We start from the raw sequence: 19309 nt of genomic DNA on the forward strand, positions 1-19309 counted from the left end.
GTTAGGACATGGAGCAAAGAACTCTGGGAACGAGGGTCACCCACAATGCCATGCATGCAGCCAATCAGCAGCCAACCAGCACTGTGATGTCACAGCCCTATAAATAGCCTCAGCCATCTTGGATTCAGCCATTTTCCACTGTACTTAGTGCAGGGAGAGACGTCAGCAGGCGCTAGGGACAGTGGTAGAAAATACTTTGAAACTTATTTTGCTGTATAGAAGTTCAGGGAAAGGATAGGGAGTCATCTTTCCACAGTATTGAAGCAGAACAGGGTTCAGTAGGGGAGGTTACAGCCTGGGTAATAGGACCAATCCCATTACACCTTGCTGCACTGACTGCGGATCTAAATTGCCATTTTACAGCTCTGTAATTCCAGCAAACCGTTCTAGTTATTGGGGTCCAAGTGCTGTTTGATACAGCCATTAACAGGAATTATTACAAGTACATATTTCTACATCTTATTAGCCCTTGTGCGGTGCAGTTATATGTTCTTAAACATTTTTGGGCTTGTAGTAGTGAGGAAAAAAAGGCTTATTAGCCATTGTGTGGTGAAGTGAGAAAATTACAGCCCTTTACAGCGTGTATTAGTGGCAAAAAAATCTATATTATTTGCCGTTCAGCGGTGCAGTTATATGTTCTAAAGCCTTTTGTGGCGTGTATAAGTGGAAAAAGAGGGCCTATTTGCCGTATAAGTGGAAAAAGAGGGCACATTTGCCGTTCAGCGATGCAGTTACAGTATATGTTCTAAAGCCCTTTTTGGCGTGTATTAGTGGCAAAAAATATATATATTATTTGCCGTTCAGTGGTGTAGTTATATTTTCTAAAGCCTTTTGTGGAGGGTATAAAAGGAAGAAAATAAGGGCCTATTTGCTGTTCAGCAGTGCAGTTATATGTTCTAAAGCCCTTTTTTGCGTATATTAGTGGCACAAAAAAAAAGTATTTGCCGTTGTGTGGTGAAGTGAGAAAATTACAGCCCTTTTTGGCGTGTATTAGTGGCAAAAAATTATATATATTTGCCGTTCAGCGGTGCAGTTATATGTTCTAAAGCCCTTTTTGGCATGTATTGGTGGCAAAAAAATATATATTTGCCGTTCAGCGGTGCAGTTATATGTTGCAAAGCCCCTTTTGCCATGTATTAGTGACAACAAATATATATACACTGTATTTGCTGTTCAGAGGTGCAGTTGTATGTTCTAAAGCCTTTTGTGGCATGTATAAGTGGAAAAAATAAGGGCCTATTTGCCATTCAGCGGTGCAGTCATATGTTCTAAAGCCCATTTTTGCTTGCATTAGTGGAAAAAAATTCAGAGCTTATTAGTGAGAAGTGAAGTGAGAAAATTACAGACTTTTGTGGGGTGATTTAATTTACTTTTTATTTATTTGATCTAACAGTATGTCAGACAGATAAGTGCTAGGCCCTGCACAGGGGAGTGACAGAGGCCTAAAAATATCTGGCGCAGGCAAAGGTCGCAGCAGAGTAAGGGAGCGTGGCAGCAGGAGTCTCAGCGAGAGGCCTTAACTCCCAGTGTCATCTAGCGGTCGTGTCTTGAACAGCAACCCAGCAGTTCTTGAATGGTTGACTCTGTTATCCACTTCATCCCAAGTGACAGATACCCCCAGCCAAGAGTTGGTGGGTTTGTCAGACATAATCATAAGTTAATACACTATAGAGAAGCTCAACCAACAAACTACTGGAGCTCAGCCTACCAGTTACCAGCTGGCCATAATCACACAAATGAATAATCTATTAAACGGCTGGCTCACAGTACTTTTGCATACAAATACCATTTATTATCACCACAATTATACTAACACATTTATTGTAAAATAAACATCATATAATTCCATGTAAGGCATCAATCATTATTCATTCCAGCAACAGTAAACATATAAAAATGCGGAGCTCACGCATATGATTAAGACTGTACTCCAATAATATACTATGGCTTCTAACGGTAATATATTACCACAGCGGTAAAAATTTACCCATAACTATTAGTCTCCCCGGCAAAGTTAATAATTTGTATGGCTTTTTGTTCCTTCTGCGGGCTATGTTGTCACCAATATTCAATTTTGGCCGCAATGCTACATTACCAGTTGTTGGAACCTCCTGGTTCAGCTTGTTATGTTCCTTAGATTGCGCTCAGCTCCGCTGACTTGCCAGCACTCAATCTTCCTCCCTTAGGAGCGCTCTGTTTGTTTGCGCACCCCTTCTGCTATGTCTCTCCTCGATGCGTGCGCGGCCAGCATAGCGTCCCACATGCTAGTCGATGCGATGTAGTTCCGCCAGTACAGATCTCAAAACCAGGAGTAGACACAGCAAGATCTCGGGAGTGGACACAACAAGGTGCCAAAGGTCAATGCAGCAAGTGCTAGCCGTGCTAATTAGAACACAGTAGATGTAGCAGATCCAGCTTGTACTAACGGCGGCACTGGTTGAATATAGCAGAGTTTAGTCCACTCTCTGGCTTGTGATAACAAGGTGCAAGGGGTCAGTGCAACATGTGCTAGCTGTGCCAATTGGAACACAATAGATGTAGCAGACTCCAACCTGTGCTAGCACCAGCACTAGCTACATTTAGCAGAGTTTAACCCACTCTCTGGCTTGCGGTAACCAGCTATAATGGCACTAAATATAAACTGATATCCAATAGTGCTAAAGCAGAGACAATTATAATACCGCTTTGTTGAAGTCCAATACACACTAGACGCGTTTCGGAACGCTTGTTCCTTCCTCAGTAGTAAAAAAGTACTAACCCTAAGTTAGCATGGCTGGGAGCAGGCACTGTGCCCTCACCTGTCCTTAACATGCCTCTGTCCTTTTCTGTTCCCTCAGCCGGAGAAGTATTAAATGCTGTGGGCTCAGCTCCACTATATAGCAAGGACGAGCTACTAGAGGACAGTCAGCAGCTACTGGCCAGCCAGGATGTGGAGGAGACATCCGCCGTTTCCTCCAGCAAGTAGGGATGAGGAGAGTGGCGTGGGAGCTGGTGTTGCGAGCGGTGAGGCTCCTGACCCAGAAACCATTGAAGAGGACATCAGTGACGTGCAGACAGTACTCGATGATGATGATGATGATGTAGATGATCGCACTTGGGAGCTGGGTGAATTAGGTGCTTCATCATCATCGGGAGAAGAGGGTGGCAGCTTATCCGTGAGGCAGCGGTGGAGCCAGCAAGTTGCTACCGTGACCAGGAGTCAGCAGGGTGGCAGCAGTGGGAAGTCACGAGCCAAACATGCCAGCGGTAGACCACCCGCTTCGCAGGAGCCTATCTGCCCGGAAAGTAGTGATGCAGGGGTTCACGGAAGCAGGGGTGGCAGCAGTCAGTCAGTGTGGAGTGTTGGGGGTAAAATCACCCACTCGGTGGTGTGTCAGTTTTTTGTTAAGCTGCCGAAGGAGGTGAACATGGCCATTTGTAGAATCTGTGGGCAGAAGGTAAAGCGTGGCCAGGGTGCCAATGTTGGCACCACGGCCCTGCGTCAACATATGCAGCGTCACAATGTGGCCTGGGAGAACCGTGGTTCCGATGTGGCGGTCCAGCCTGCCGCAGCAACCGCTGCATCACCCAGTGGCACGCACCTGATTTCAGGCAGTCAAGGCTCCACCACCTCAGCCAAAGGGTGCTTGCCTGTCCTTCACATCATCTGCTGGTCCTGATGCTCCTGCTCCTCCTCCTATTCCTTGTCAATAGGTGATCACTGAAGTGATTGCCAAGAGACAACAGTATGCGTGCACTCATCCAATGGCGCAGAAGCTGAATGTGCTCCTGGCCAAGTTGCTGGTGCTGCAGTCCCTCCCTTTCCAAGTGGTGGACTCTGCACCTTTCACAGAACTGACGGCTTGTGCCGAGCCCAGGTGGAGAGTCCCAAGCCATCATTTCTTTGCCAAAAAGGCAGTACCAACCCTGCACATGTATGTAGAAAGGAAGGTGGGTAGGTCCTTGAGCCTGTCTGTGTCTGCCAAAGTGCACCACAGCGCCGAAGTGTGGAGCTCTAACTACGGTGATGGACAATACATGTCCTTTACAGCCCACTGGGTTAATGTAATTCCTGCACAGCCACACCAGCAACTTGGCCAGGTGACGCCGCTTCCGCCTCCACGTTCTCACGCCATTGGTCCTGCGATAATGTCAGCCTCTGCCTCCTCATCCTCCACTGTGACCTCAGCCTCCACTGCAGGGACAATTCACATGTGCAGGGTACGGCGGTGTGACGCTGTTCTGTACCTCGTTTGCCTGGGCGAACGGAGTCACACAGGGCAGGAACTGCTCCGTGTCCTTCTTCAAGAAATCGACTCCTGGCTTTCTCCGTGACAACTCAAAATCGGAACCATGGTGACCGACAATATAAAGAACATGGTGTCAGCACTGCATCAAGGAGGGCTAAGCCATGCGCCCTGCATGGCACACATGTTCAATCTGGTTGTCAAGCGGTTCCTGAAGTCTTCCACCCATCTGCAAGACATGCTAAAAATGGCCAGGAAACTTTGCATGCACTTCAGCCACTCGTACACTGCAAAGTACACCCTCCTTGAGCTGCAGCGGCAGAACAGCATCCCCCCAACATAGGCTGATATGCAACGTTTCCACCTGTTGGAATTCCACCCTCAATATGTTGGAACAACTATACGAACAGAGAAAGGGTATAAACGATTTCTTGATGATCCAAACGGACAGGAGTACTCCCCTGTGTAACTTCGATGTCAGCCAGTGGCAGCTCATGCGTGACACCTGCCGTTTTCTCAGGCCCTTTGAGGAGGCCACATTATTTGTCAGTCGCCAGGACTATGGGATGAACAATGTCATTCCACTGCTTCAGTCCTGGAACAGATGCTGGTAAATCTGGCTTGTCAGGGGACTGGAGACGTGGCGCCTAGATCTCACGGCCACATGAGCCCTATGGGGGCTGAACTGGAGGAGGAGGAGGAAAACATTGGAGCACAAGCAATGTGTAGTGAAATGGGTGGTTTTTATACACAGGTGACCTATCTGCGCCATCATCCATCCTCTCACAGGTCTGACTGGGGAGGCCCCCTGCGCTCTTATTCCTCTGCCAAGTCTGCTGTGGCAGAGTGTGTGTGTGGGGGGGGGGGGGGGGGGGTAGGAGCAGTTCCAGCTCCATCAGCAGCAACTTGAATCTAGAGTCGCTGATGAGCAGCTTTCTTCACTCGCCTAGTGAAGAAACTACTGCCCAGCAGCAGCTAGACCTGGAGCAGGACCTGAACCAGCAGGTGGTGGCATACTTGGACAGCACCCTACCACCCCACATTGAAGATCCACTGGACTACTGGGCAGCCAAACTGGATTTGTGGCCGCAGTTGACCTGGAAAAGCTGAGTTTGCCCTGGAAAAGCTGTCCTGCCTGGCTAGTAGTGTGGCATCAGAGCGGGTGTTTAGTGTGGCAGGGGCCATAGTTACCCCAAGAAGAACTCGCCTGTCCACCCAAAATGTGGAGAGACTGACCCTTGTCAAGATGAATCAGGCATGGATCAGCCAGGATTTCCACCCACCAATGCCTGATGCGTCAGACTAGACCATCCATGGTGCCACACAACACTTTGACAAAAGAGACCGGTTTCTTCTGGCTACCTGTCTAAGCTACTATTCTGATGCTGCCATCCACCTGATGCCACACATCTGATGCCAAGTGCTCCCTTTTTCACCCACCATCTTCAGCTGGTACTGGTATTGCCACCCACCTCCCCACTCTGTCACCGGGTCACTCTGTGGTCTCCTGATGCTGCTGCTACCTCCACACTATGTAACCTTGCCACTCTGTGGTCTCCTGATACTGCTAACACCTCCACACTATGTCACCTTGCCACTCTGTGGTCTCCTGATGCTACTGCCACCGACACACTATGTCACCTTGCCACTCTATGGTCTTCTGATGCTGCTGCCACCTCCACACTTTGTCAGCTTACCACTCTGTGGTCTCCTGAAGCTGCCACCTTCACACTGTCATTGTGCCACCCTGTGGCCTCCTCCTGATGCTGCTGCTGCCACCTCCACATTGTCATTGTGCCACCCCTTGGCCTCCTCCTGATGCTGCTGCCACCTCCAGATGCTGTCATTGTGCCACTCTGTGGTCTTCTCATGCTGCTTCCACCTCACCACTATGTCATAGGGCCACTCTGTGGACTTCTCATGCTGTTCCCACCCTCCCCACTTCATGACTGGGCCACTATTTTGCCTTTCGGCCTGGCTAACATCAATTATTTGACCCTTCTTCTGATATGTTAGAAGGAAGGAAGAATGAGACGTACAATGGATCCTGTCTATGTAACAGCTGTAAGGCCTGCATGACATGATCCCTATTTTGCATCAGAATTGGCTTACGATTTGGTAGCCAAAGGCAGGAGTGGGTACAAAACACAGAAGACATGCAAATATTCCATTCACATGTCATCTCTGTTTTGGATCCGCTCCTAATTTTTTTTTTACATTAGCAATACTGATGGATTACTGAGCAAACGCTGACCGAGTGAAGGCGGATGCTCCACAGACAGGATCCGTTTTATGGGGTTTATTGTTCTAATGGATCAGAGGAAGGGCAAAATAATCATTGAAGTCAACACAAACTTACTACTGACACCCTCTCCACTCTGTCGGGGGGGGGGGGGGCTCTACTTGCATAAGTGTTTAATAGAACAGGTTCTGTAGAAATCTATCTGGAATCAGCTGCCGACTGTGTAAAAGGAGTGCACTTTTTCTTGACGCTAACATTGACCTTTAAGGTTGAGTTCACACTTGAGTTATTTGGTCAGTTTTGGCTCCGTAACTGCCCAAATAACTCAAGTGTGCAGTGATTCTAAGAGCGACGCCTATCATCTGCATGTCATATGGACTCACAGTATTGTTTCACTACCACAGCAGACTCCCTATGCGTGTTACTGCAAGGCAGTGTTCTACATCAATATAAAGGCTCTCTGCAGCTAGGAAATAGCAGTTTTTTAAAGCAAAAATTTGGATTGAACAGAATTTTTTTGAAAAATTCGGCAAACCGGCCGAATCAAATTTGTGAGAAATTAGCTCATCTCTAATCTCCGCACTCGTACCACCAATCAAAACTTTTGATAGGTCTCTATGACACGTCAAAAGTTTCTTGAAAGTACATGTTAAAGGGGTATTCCCATCTCAGACAATGGGGGCATATTGCTAGGATATGCCTCCACTGTCTGATAGGTGCGGGTCTCACCTCTGGGACCCACACCTACGCTGAGAACAGAGCAGAGTGTGGTAGCTGGAGGAACCTGGGGTCCAGCCACTGCCAAGCACTCTCCCCATACAAGTAAATGGGAGCGAGCCGCGGCCCCATCGAAATAAATGGAGGGCGGCTGCGCATGCACAGTGTGCCCTCCACCACCTTCCCCGCTCTGTTCTCAGTGTAGGTGCGGGTGATGGGAATACTCCTATAACTTTAAGGAACTGTTTCCTTGAGGACAACTATTATCAATATTGTGTGGTGATGGATCTATTATGACTACGGAAAACACACTAACTGATATACACCAGTAAAAAGAGATTAATATGCATTTGTACAGGAAATGGGGGTTGATTTTCATTAGTCTTTGGCCAGTTTCAGGTGCAGATATACTACATGTGCAGCTAAACAAGGACCGTGCAGGTAAATGGAACTGCCATCACCCTAAGGCTTCTTTCACACTGGCATGTGCGCCCCGTTGCTGTATTGTGGCCCGCAAAATGCAGGTCGCAATACACGAGCACAGTCCGCGGGGCAGCCGCAGCGGATCGCATACCCATTCACTTAAATAGGTCCGCGATCCGGCCGTTCCGCAAAAAGATAGGACATGTTCTATCCTTTTGCGGAACGGAAGTACGTTACGAAACCCCACGGAAACACTCTGTAGTGCTTCCGTGGGGTTCCGTTCCGCACCATTCCGCATCTCCGGACTCATTCAAGTGAATGGGTCCGCATCCGTGATGCGGAATGCCCACGGAACGGCACCCGTGTATTGCGGATCCGCAAATGCGGTCCGCAATACGGCAAAGGGGCGCACACGCCAGTGTGAAATAGGCCTAAGGCTGCTTTCACACTGTCAGTATTTTTATCAGTATTTCGAAGCCAAAACCAGGAGTGGAACTTACATAGAAAAAAGTACTGTATATTGGAAAGATTTGTGCCTACAAATGAGTGGATTGAAAGCCAAGAGGCATAAACAAAATCATCTTTATTCCATTATAAACATGTACAAATAAACATGAAGGATAAAATCACAGAAATGTGAACACACAAAAGGTAGTGTCATGATACACAACCATTTCAACCAGTCTCCTATAGCAATAAACAATACGTATTGCAGCAAACCCACAAGAGAAATAAATCACAAATGCTAGCACCCAACACGCATCGCCAACTAGCTTGGGTTCGGGAGGAAATACATATGTGAACTAACCACACATGAACATGGGACCAACACGGATGCCTTCAGTTGCCAAACACACATGCAACAGGTCAGCCAGTTTCATAGATGTCCTTTAAAATCTGTGCAGAGGTTTTTCCCAGAATGTGAATGGGGTTTTGCACTGCATTAAGGAAGCGGTCTGGAATTTTGAACTGGTGGAGGAGCCAGCGCCTCTTCATAATTTCGGCGGGACCACCACCAGAGGCCTTTATTAAGACCAGCGTCTAAAACGCCCATCCTCATAAATGGGTCCTAATGTACAAAGCCAACAACATAGGGTTCTTTTTAAAAACAAAAGTGGACATTATTTACTGAGTGTGGAACTAGTCATAGTAACTAGTGGGTAGACTATGGATAGGGATTTCTTGCATGAAAATGATACTTTACAGTTGAAGATTATTTAACGCAAAAACACACTTTAGCGATTTTGAGATCATAGAGTCTACAGCTCTTATTGAGAAAAAACACATAGAAACTGATACACATTAATAATTTGCTTGTGAGTAGTAAAGAAGATTTGCATCCAGAAGAGATTTGTATAGCAGTTGTACTTGTAATATTTGTTAATGGAAATTAACTCAACATGAACAAACAGCTGCCGTCTTGCACGTGCCGCACGATAACTATATAACTGAAAGGAATCAATGGTTTAGACAACCAAAATATACCATGCACAGATACGTGTGTTATATGTAGTAATAGCTGAGCACAGCAGTCCAGTGTTATGTACAGTAATAGATAGCTGAGCACAGCAGTCCAGTGTTATGTACAGTAATAGATAGCTGAGCACAGCAGTCCAGTGTTATGTACAGTAATAGATAGCTGAGCACAGCAGTCCAGTCCAGTGTTATGTACAGTAATAGATAGCTGAGCACAGCAGTCCAGTCCAGTGTTATGCACAGTAATACGCAGCTGAGCACAGCAGTACAGCCCAGTGTTATGTACAGTAATACGCAGCTGAGCACAGCAGTCCAGTCCAGTGTTATGTACAGTAATAGATAGCTGAGCACAGCAGTCCAGTGTTATGTACAGTAATAGATAGCTGAGCACAGCAGTCCAGTCCAGTGTTATGTACAGTAATAGATAGCTGAGCACCGCAGTCCAGTGTTATGCACAGTAATACGCAGCTGAGCACAGCAGTACAGCCCAGTGTTATGTACAGTAATATGCAGCTGAGCACAGCAGTCCAGTCCAGTGTTATGTACAGTAATAGATAGCTGAGCACAGCAGTACAGTCCAGTGTTATGTACAGTAATAGCTGAGCACAGCAGTACAGTCCAGTGTTATGTACAGTAATAGATAGCTGAGCACAGCAGTACAGTGTTATGTACAGTAATATAGCTGAGCACAGCAGTCCAGTCCAGTGTTATGTACAGTAATATAGCTGAGCACAGCAGTCCAGTGTTATGTACAGTAATAGATAGCTGAGCACAGCAGACCAGTGTTATGTACAGTAATAGCTGAGCACAGCAGTCCAGTCCAGTGTTATGTACAGTAATAGCTGAGCACAGCAGTCCAGTCCAGTGTTATGTACAGTAATAGCTGAGCACAGCAGTCCAGTGTTATGTACAGTAATAGCTGAGCACAGTCGTACAGTCCAGTGTTATGTACAGTAATAGCTGAGCACAGTCGTACAGTCCAGTGTTATGTACAGTAATAGCTGAGCACAGTCGTACAGTCCAGTGTTATGTACAGTAATAGCTGAGCACAGTCGTACAGTCCAGTGTTATGTACAGTAATAGCTGAGCACAGCAGTCCAGTCCAGTGTTATGTACAGTAATAGCTGAGCACAGCAGTCCAGTCCAGTGTTATGTACAGTAATAGCTGAGCACAGCAGTCCAGTGTTATGTACAGTAATAGCTGAGCACAGTCGTACAGTCCAGTGTTATGTACAGTAATAGCTGAGCACAGTCGTACAGTCCAGTGTTATGTACAGTAATAGCTGAGCACAGTCGTACAGTCCAGTGTTATGTACAGTAATAGCTGAGCACAGTCGTACAGTCCAGTGTTATGTACAGTAATAGCTGAGCACAGTCGTACAGTCCAGTGTTATGTACAGTAATAGCTGAGCACAGTCGTACAGTCCAGTGTTATGTACAGTTAAAGCTGAGCACAGCAGTCCAGTCCAGTGTTATGTACAGTAATAGCTGAGCACAGTCGTACAGTCCAGTGTTATGTACAGTAATAGCTGAGCACAGTCGTACAGTCCGGTGTTATGTACAGTACTGGTTAGTACATAGTAGCATTATTAAAAATTCTACATTGCATTATCTTAAAAACTTGAAGTATTTCAAGTTTTAAATATGAAGCATGGAAAATTAGAAAACTGGTACAGGAAAGCTCTAGTTATAAAATTAATAGCTGCAAGTGTCTTGGTGAAATGAAGTTGCATCAGTTCAGAAAACATTCATCTGCTACTTAAAGAATTAATTTCCTCAGACACTTCATCTGCAGCAATGAATTGGTCATAAAGAGAAGAATCAGTGACATCTAATTAGTGACACAAGCAAGGCAATCTTAGCAGATACTTTAAAATGAAGCAAGAATCTTAAGAAACCATACACACGTTTCAGCAATCTACGTAGATAGTAGTCATTCAACTTGGCAGTCCTCATTCATATATTATTAACTTGGATACAAAACAGACTCACGTACCTAAAATTAAAGTAGGCCAATTAGTAATTCTTGCTTTCAGACCTTGGTGAAAGATTTCATGGAGAAACATGATGGTTTCACTGCAGGAAACAAAAAAAGAATATATAACATGATTTTGAATACATCTCAGCCATTAGGATCAAATGCTATGGGTAAACAGCAGTCCCGTATTTACATTTATTTCCTGTTCCTTATTATTAAATGGATAAATAGCAGTGCAATGCTCGCTAAGAAATAATGAACGCTAAAACACGTAAATAATTCATCAATGAAAACTGAAGAACTGAAATTACAGGTCATCAGCGAGAAAGGTCAGGATTAATCAGCCCCCACGCAATGAATAAGGCACAGCTGGTGGGTTTTATTATATGGTTGTGAGATTGACAATGATTCCTGCATAAAAAGGACAAAGATGCCACTAAACTGAAGTGCACCAGATACAAAGAATATTCCAGATTTATTCACACAACGTTATTTCTTTTTTTCTTAAATACCCAGATTTAGCCAAAATATTGGAGTCCACCTGCTGTCTGAATACAGCCCATCATGTATGCACCAATGTTATGACACTTACACTTCAGGACTTAGGCTTCTTTCACACCGGCGTTGGGTCTGTCCGTACTAACGTTTGCACATGTGTGCTGCCGGAAGTCCGCCCAGCCCCATTAACTATAATGGGGACGGGCTGGAGATGCAACCTCAGTATGGCAAACATGCCGAGAGGCGACCAGACAAAAAACGTAGCACGCCAAGAACAGCCTGCCGGACATACCTAACGCCAATGTGAAAGAAGCCTTTCTTGTGGAGCTGAGATAAATAAAATATATTAGTTACACATTACCCACCATATTCGTGCACAGTAGAGTCTAATAGGAAAATACCTTAAAGGGAACCTGTCACCAGTTTTATGGTGTCCTAACTAAGGGCAACATAAATAAGTGACTGATTCTCTTAGCAAAATGCTGGGTCACTTTCTTTAATTGACCCAGTCAATCTGCCAACATCTTGTATTGAAAAGCTCCAGCTGATAATGATGAGTCATGAATATTTATGAGCTCCTGACTCTTCCCGCCCACCTGCTGCTGATTGACAGTTAATTTCCATATGAATCAGCAGCAGGTGGGCAGGGGAGTGGCTAAAGCTCTGAATTAAAAAAACGCTGGACTCACTGACATCACTCTGGACTCATCAGCCATTAGCATGCAGCATGTGGCATCTTTGTGTGTATATTATGAGGTAACCATCTGTCACACCAGTAAGTGAATACATCTAAGGCACTTTTTAGTAGTTAATGATTGTATATAATTAGTTAGATTATAATCAAATATCCACATGACAGGTTCCCTTTAAGAAATGCATTGTCTGTTTAAAAGTAGTTTTTTAGTTAAACATATTTTGAAAGACTTTTTGTATTTTATTTTATTTTTTCATGTAACTTGCAGTTTTCACTTTGGTCAGGGAGTTTTATCCGGCCACTTTCTGGCAGAAATTCTGACTTTAGGCTGGACAAAAACTCCTGCGTGCAAGACTTTTTGTCCAGACGAAAGCCGACATTTCTGCCAGAAAGTGGCCGGATAAAGCTCAGTGACCAAAGTGAAAACTGCAAGTTACATGAAAAAATAAAATCCTATTGTAGTCAATGGAGATCCAGCGGCGCGCAGCATTATCTGGCTATGAACTCTGGCAGGCTTGTATGGATGTGCACGTCCTTTCTTGGACCAGCATAAGGGCAGCGCCAGCATAGGGGCGGTGCAGTGGATGGCGCTGTAATCCTGCGGACATGTGCAAGTGTCAATAGATGATGTAGAATTCTGTCCACAGGATTACAGCCCCATCCACTGCACTGTCTCTATGCTGGTCGTTTAAATGGTGTGCCTGTCCATTCCAAGGACCGGAAACTTCAGGACTAAGAATGACTGAATTCTGACATGGAGCTGTTTGGTTTCCTTTAAGGGTTGGGGCCCCATCCCCGATGGGGGGTCCCAAGTTTGGCCGTTTACCGGCGCTGGAACCCCCCCTCTGGTTTGGGACCCTGACCACAACCGACCATCTCCACGTCAAGAACACAGCACTGCCAACATTTCATCTGAATCCTCATATTATTGTCATTTTTATATTCATATGAATAATGCTGCTTTTACCAAATTTATTTAGAACCTTATATTACTGCTATTTTTATAATTTTATTATTAAATTTTAATGTTATGAATATTTTTATGATATATCATGGTTTAAACATATGAGTTATAGATATACATCTGTTATTGGGGTTTACTAACTGATTAGAATCATGAGAAGATTAAGCAAATGAAAACGCACCTATAAGAGAAAAAACGCAACAAAAACGCACTAGAACCGCAACATGGCCGAAAAGGTTAAAATTACTCCAATCCTGGAATATAGAAACCGGGTTTCACAGAGGACCTCATGAACGTATAAAAAAGGAGGAGGTAAGGAGTGCAAGATATACCACTGAGGAAGGGATTAGTAATATCCCGAAACGCGTCTGGGCTATCAGACACTCCGTTCACACCTCCTTGTAAAGGACTTTGCATGGCCATGCAACAAAGTGAAATATTAATTTAAGAACCTGGTACCGGATAATCAGCGAAACAGCTCTAACCATCTGAGTAAGTACTGAGACCGGACGCAAGTCTCACTCGTACTATCGCGATATCGGGTTGGACTGTCAGTTCCTGCAAGCCGTGAAGACGCCGCGGTGAGCCTAGCAGTCTTTTCCAGCGTTCGAAACCAGCAACCTCTTTATTCGGAGGTAAGATTGTTTGTATCCTCGAGACAGAGGTAAGACTCCAGTTGATGAGTCGAATCAGACTATCTTTGAACAGTTGAACTTTTTCAACGGATCATACTGCCTGTTGCGGACCATAGCTCATCGAGTAACCCGGACATTTTTGGTTGCTATAGGAAGCAACATAAACTGAACAGCGTGTATTGACACGCAGCACCCCAATAGGTGCCCTCTTCACCTACGCACTTCACCAACTATCACTATTTATCATTATGGACTTTATTTAAAATTCACTATTTTAATAATTTATCACTTCATCTTTATCTTACCACTTATTTGGACACCATTGGAAGATGTTTATGTATTAGCAAGTTTTATATGTTTAAATAAGTCCCCTATGCAACAAATGTGAATTTCAGTGACATATCAAGGTCGACCTTATTATAGTTTTATTTTATTTTATTTTATTTCATTTAGTGTTTTATTGTATTTTTAAGTGCAATTAATAAGCATTTTATATTAATAAATCTGAGTATTGCCATAGAGCGAGTGCTCGCTTCACTTTTTCCACTATCCTCTTTACATTAAGGTAGAACGTCCTTAATTCTTAGTTTTAAGCACCGTGCCACCCACCAGCATTAGTGAGCCACTCCTTTCAGTTAAACCAAGAACATGAATGTGACATGGCCAGAAGTCAATATTTTCCAAAGAGGCAAGCCATGTGACCGGTTCTGAAAGCAGCAGGTCCACTGTGCTTTCAAATGGTGAGTACACTAGAAAGTGATTCTTGACAGGTTCGCGGGTTAAAAGTCCCGGAAAAAAACTTTAAGTAAAAAAACATTCTAACACTCAGAAGGATAGCAGTACACCAGCAGTTCAAATGTAAGATTTCTTATAATGGTCTTCAAAATCTGAAAAATATTGCTGGCTTCAGCACTAAATGTCTTGGATAGCGACTAAATCTAAAAATCATGAATAAAACTGACAATGTTAAGGAATACTGCAAGTGATAATAAAATTAATCAAAATTTAGCAATTGCATAAACTGTAACTATTCCAAAACTGTGGATACCCATAATTTTTTTCTGTAAATAAAACGAAATCACAAAACATCAATGTGCTTCATCTACCAACTTCCATAGCCATCACTATGAAGAGAAAAATGACTGCCCTTTCAATGGGGTCTCAATACCAGAAAAAAAAACGCTTCAGTTTTATCCCCATTCATTGTCAATGGGGGCAAAACGTAGCTGAACAGAACGGAGTGCTCCAAAATACATTCCGTTCCGTTGCGTTCCCATACCGGAGAGCAAACCGCAGCAAGCAGCGTTTTTCTTTCCGTCATGGGATGCGGAGCAAGATGGATCCGTCATGACCCACAATGCATGTGAATGGGGACGGATCCGTTTAACTCCGACACTATCTGACACAATATAAAACGGACCCGTCCCCCATTGAATTCTATGGAGTCCATGACGGATCCGTCTTGGCTATGTTAAAGATAATACAACCGGATCCATTCATAACTGATGCAGATGGTTGTATCATCAGTAACGGAAGCGTTTTTGCTGAACTCTGCAGGATCCAGCAAAAACGCTAATGTGAAAGTAGCCTAACTGCAAAGCTGTATATTAGATACAGGACTGTTAGCAGCTGCACTTGGGGTTAAAGAAGGCTTCCAGACACTTGCCCTTTGATGGTGAGGTTTTTCTCCGTTTACCACTTTAGCAGCATTGGCTCGTACACATCAGGAAGATAATCAATGCTGGTCATAAGGTTACTGCAAATGCCCCATCAACGCCAGAAAGAAATTCTACAACATATCCTGAATAGCAAAATGACATTGGGTAGAAGAGTCAGAATGTCTGATGAGAAAATCAATGATATGGAACGCGCTGACATATTCTAGAATGAAACACTGTGAACGAAGCCAGATGTTATCTTTCAAGGAATATGAACGCAGCCTTTATTAATGTCCTTTTATTTCCAGTTCTTCTATACTAGACACAAGAGGACATAAAAAACATCTTATATTTGGTCATAGCCTGCTGCTCCTCGAGGGCAGTATAAGACAGATAGACACGTTGAGCCTGGGGATATACAGCATCTCACAAAAGTGAGTAAAACCCCTCACATTTTGGTAAATATTTTAATCTATCTTTTAATGAGACAACACTGAAGATCTGACACTTTGATACAATATAAAGTTGTCAGTGTACAGCTTGTATGACCATGCAAATTTAGTGTGTCCCCAAAATAACTCAACACACAACACAACAAAAAGTACACCCCTAAGTGAAAATGGCCAAATTGTGCCCAATTAGCCATTTTCCCTCCCCGGTATCATGCGACTCATTAGTGTTACAAGGTCTCATGTGTGAATGGGTAGCAGGTAGGGGTGGGCGGTATAGGCGATATAGGCCAGTGTTTCCCAACCAGTGTGCCTCCAGCTGTTACAAAACTACAACTCCCAGCATGCCCGCACAGCCAAAGGCTGTCAAGGCATGCTGGGAGTTGTAGTTTTGCAACAGCTGGAGGCACACTGGTTGGGAAACACCGATATAGGCGATATAAATTTGTGCCACGATATGGATTTTGTGCATATCGCCTATATCGCCGGACTACGATATGACCACGGAGCGGCAGTTCCGATCAGAGTCCCAGCAGTGTAATGCTGGGGCTCCGATCGGTTACCATGGCAGCCAAGACGCTACCGAAGTCCTGGCTGCCATGGTATGTCAGTAAGCAGCATTATACTCGCATGCGCCGTGGCCGTCGGGCGCTCCTATCTGTGCGGCGCATTGCTAATGCTTAGAGCTCACGTGCGCCATGGCCGCCGGGCGCTCCTTCACTCCTGTGAATGGACCCTTAAAAGGGAATTTCTCACCAGCTTTATGCTGCTAGGTTCTGATATTCATGAGCTTCTGGCTTTCTCCAGCCCCCTGCCACTGATTGAAAGATTTAGCAGCCGGTGGGTGGAGAAAATCAGGAGTCCTTAAAGGGAACCTGTCACCATTTTTATGGTGTCCTAACTAAGGGCAACATAAATAAGTGACTGATTATCTTAGCAAAATGCTGGGTCACTTTCTTTAATTGACCCAGTCAATCTGCTTACATCTTGTATTGAAAAGCTCCAGCTGATAATGATGAGTCATGAATATTCATGAGCTCCTGACTCTCCCCGCCCACCTGCTGCTGATTGACAGTTTTTTTCCCATATGAATCAGCAGCAGGTGGGCAGGGGAGTTGTTATAGCTCTGAATTAAAAAAATGCTGGACTCACTGACATCACGCTGGACTCAAATCAGCTCATTAGCATGCGGCATGTGGCATCTTTGTGTGTATACTATGAGGTAACCATCTGTCACACCAGTAAGTGAATACATCTAAGGTACTTTTTAGTAGTTAATAATTGTATATAATTAGTTAGATTATAATCAAATATCCACATGACAGGTTCCCTTTAATGACGGGGCAATTTTCAATGTATATCTCAGTCCTATTCAAGTGATTGGGCCTGGGCTGCAATACCAAGCACGGCTATACAATATACTGTGCCATACCATACAGTGCCTTGAGGAAGCCATAATGCCCACTGGAGCACAGTGGCCTCGCTGATCGGTATAGGGTGTTGGACTCCCACGGATCAGTTATTGATTACCTATCCTGAGCAAAGGTGATCAATATTGTACTTCAAGAAAACACTGTTAATCGTGGAAATGCAGGTAAACAAGATAAGGTACCGAAACATAGCAATGTAAGGCCACATTCACATCTTCGGCAAGCTGATCAAAACTTTGTCCGTCCTAAACCCGGTATTTATGCTAGAAAGCTGTCAGTTCACCGCTAGACCTCATTACAGTCAATGGGTGGTAAACTACAGAATCTGCTCTCTGCCAAAACAGCCTGCCGGATCTGTGCCGGAGATGTGAACGCAGCCCAAAGAAAAGCAAACAAAATCATTGCCTAAAACCACAGAACTAAATGCATAATTTACCTTAGGTTTGTTAAACATTTCAAACTGTTCCTGGATCTCGTCTACAATGAATACAAATGTTTTATTGATCTTATATTATTACTATTTAGGTATAGCTGGCTCTACTGGGATAATGGATTTAGTCAATCTTCAGCCTTAGGCCTCATGCACACAGCCATTGTTTTGGTCTGCATCCGAGCCGACGTTTTTGCGGCTCGGATACGGACCCTTTCACTTCAATGGGACCACAAAAGATGCGGACAGCACTCTGTGTGCTGTTCACATCTGTTGCTCCGTTCCATGGCCCCGCAAAAAAATACAAAAACAAAAAAAAACGCGCTTTGCGGACAAGAATAGGCAGTTATAATAAAGGCTGTCCGTGCCGTTCCGCAAATTGCGGAACGCGCGGACGCCATCCGTGTTTTGCGGATCCGGGATTTGCGGACCGCAAAACACACCACGGTCGTGTGCATGAGGCCTTAATCTTGAAAACTAGGACTTTCTAGAAGCCCATCATTTCAAATTCTCCCTTTATGGGTTTTTGCCATTCCTGAGATGAGTGATAGGATGAGTTGCTGAGGAAGGCTTCCAGAGTTCTGATACCATACTGAAGATGGATATACTTTGCTACTTACTCTAAAATCTCTATAACAACATCCTGACTGATATTGATTCCTATAAATTGAGGGAGGAAGATTATATTCATCCTAATTCTAAAGTTGTTGACTCAGCAGCGAACATTCTTAGAAGCTTTCCCTTGCCTTTTAATGAATTATAGCCACAGAAGATTTTCTTGAATAAATACTTAAAGGGGCACATCAAAAATTGATTAATCAAATATTATCAATCTATATGTGAAAAGTCTGTATCATTTATGTTCTTTATAAAAACAGGTAGATGGTTTCCTGGATATCATTCTTTGAAGTCACTCCATGTATTCTATGTCCTTTTTAGTACAGCAAACAGCCTCGTCTGACTTTCTCACTCAGATCATTCATTCCGACCAGAGTGGAAGGGAGATGAGTGACTCAAATAGATCACCCTTTACACTGATAAGTGCAATGCTCTTCTGTGGACATCTTTATCTAGCCCTATCAGGAGATCAATAGAGCTGTTATCCCAATTCTATAACTACTATTATACTAAGAGATAACATGTTCACCTCACAACCAACTGACAATGTGTTCTGTATCTACAGTATATAGGAGTTCTAGCTGTCTGCCGACTGCTACATGACAATATTTCAATTTTTCAATGGTATAGTACTGCCAAAATGAAAAACAGCCAAACATTTAAAAATGTCCTTCGGACTGAAGATTCCCTTTAAACCAATGGACACAAGGGAAAAGTCCTGCAACCCTATTAACAGTAGATCTGTCTAAGGTGGGCAATTATTTCTTGATCAGGTTTTTAAAACTAAAACCATCATCATTATTATAAAATACTAGCAGAAGTACCCGGGTTTGCACTGGTATATTTCATCTATTTCATTTAATGCTGGTGT

The 19309-nt window shown here is 44.1% G+C and overlaps 1 protein-coding gene across 2 annotated transcripts in view; it reads right to left on the reverse strand.

The window, feature by feature from the left end:
- Positions 1-19309, reverse strand: part of RASGRF2 (Ras protein specific guanine nucleotide releasing factor 2) — a 376997-nt gene that overhangs the window by 135548 nt on the left and 222140 nt on the right. For both annotated transcript variants that reach the window (XM_044276023.1, XM_044276022.1), the window contains exon 6: positions 11081-11160. In XM_044276023.1, coding sequence (XP_044131958.1) covers positions 11081-11160 — 80 coding nt within the window. The remainder of the gene's footprint in view (positions 1-11080; positions 11161-19309) is intronic.

Source organism: Bufo gargarizans, chromosome 1 (assembly GCF_014858855.1).
Source record: "Bufo gargarizans isolate SCDJY-AF-19 chromosome 1, ASM1485885v1, whole genome shotgun sequence".
NCBI classification, from domain to species: Eukaryota; Metazoa; Chordata; class Amphibia; order Anura; family Bufonidae; genus Bufo; species Bufo gargarizans.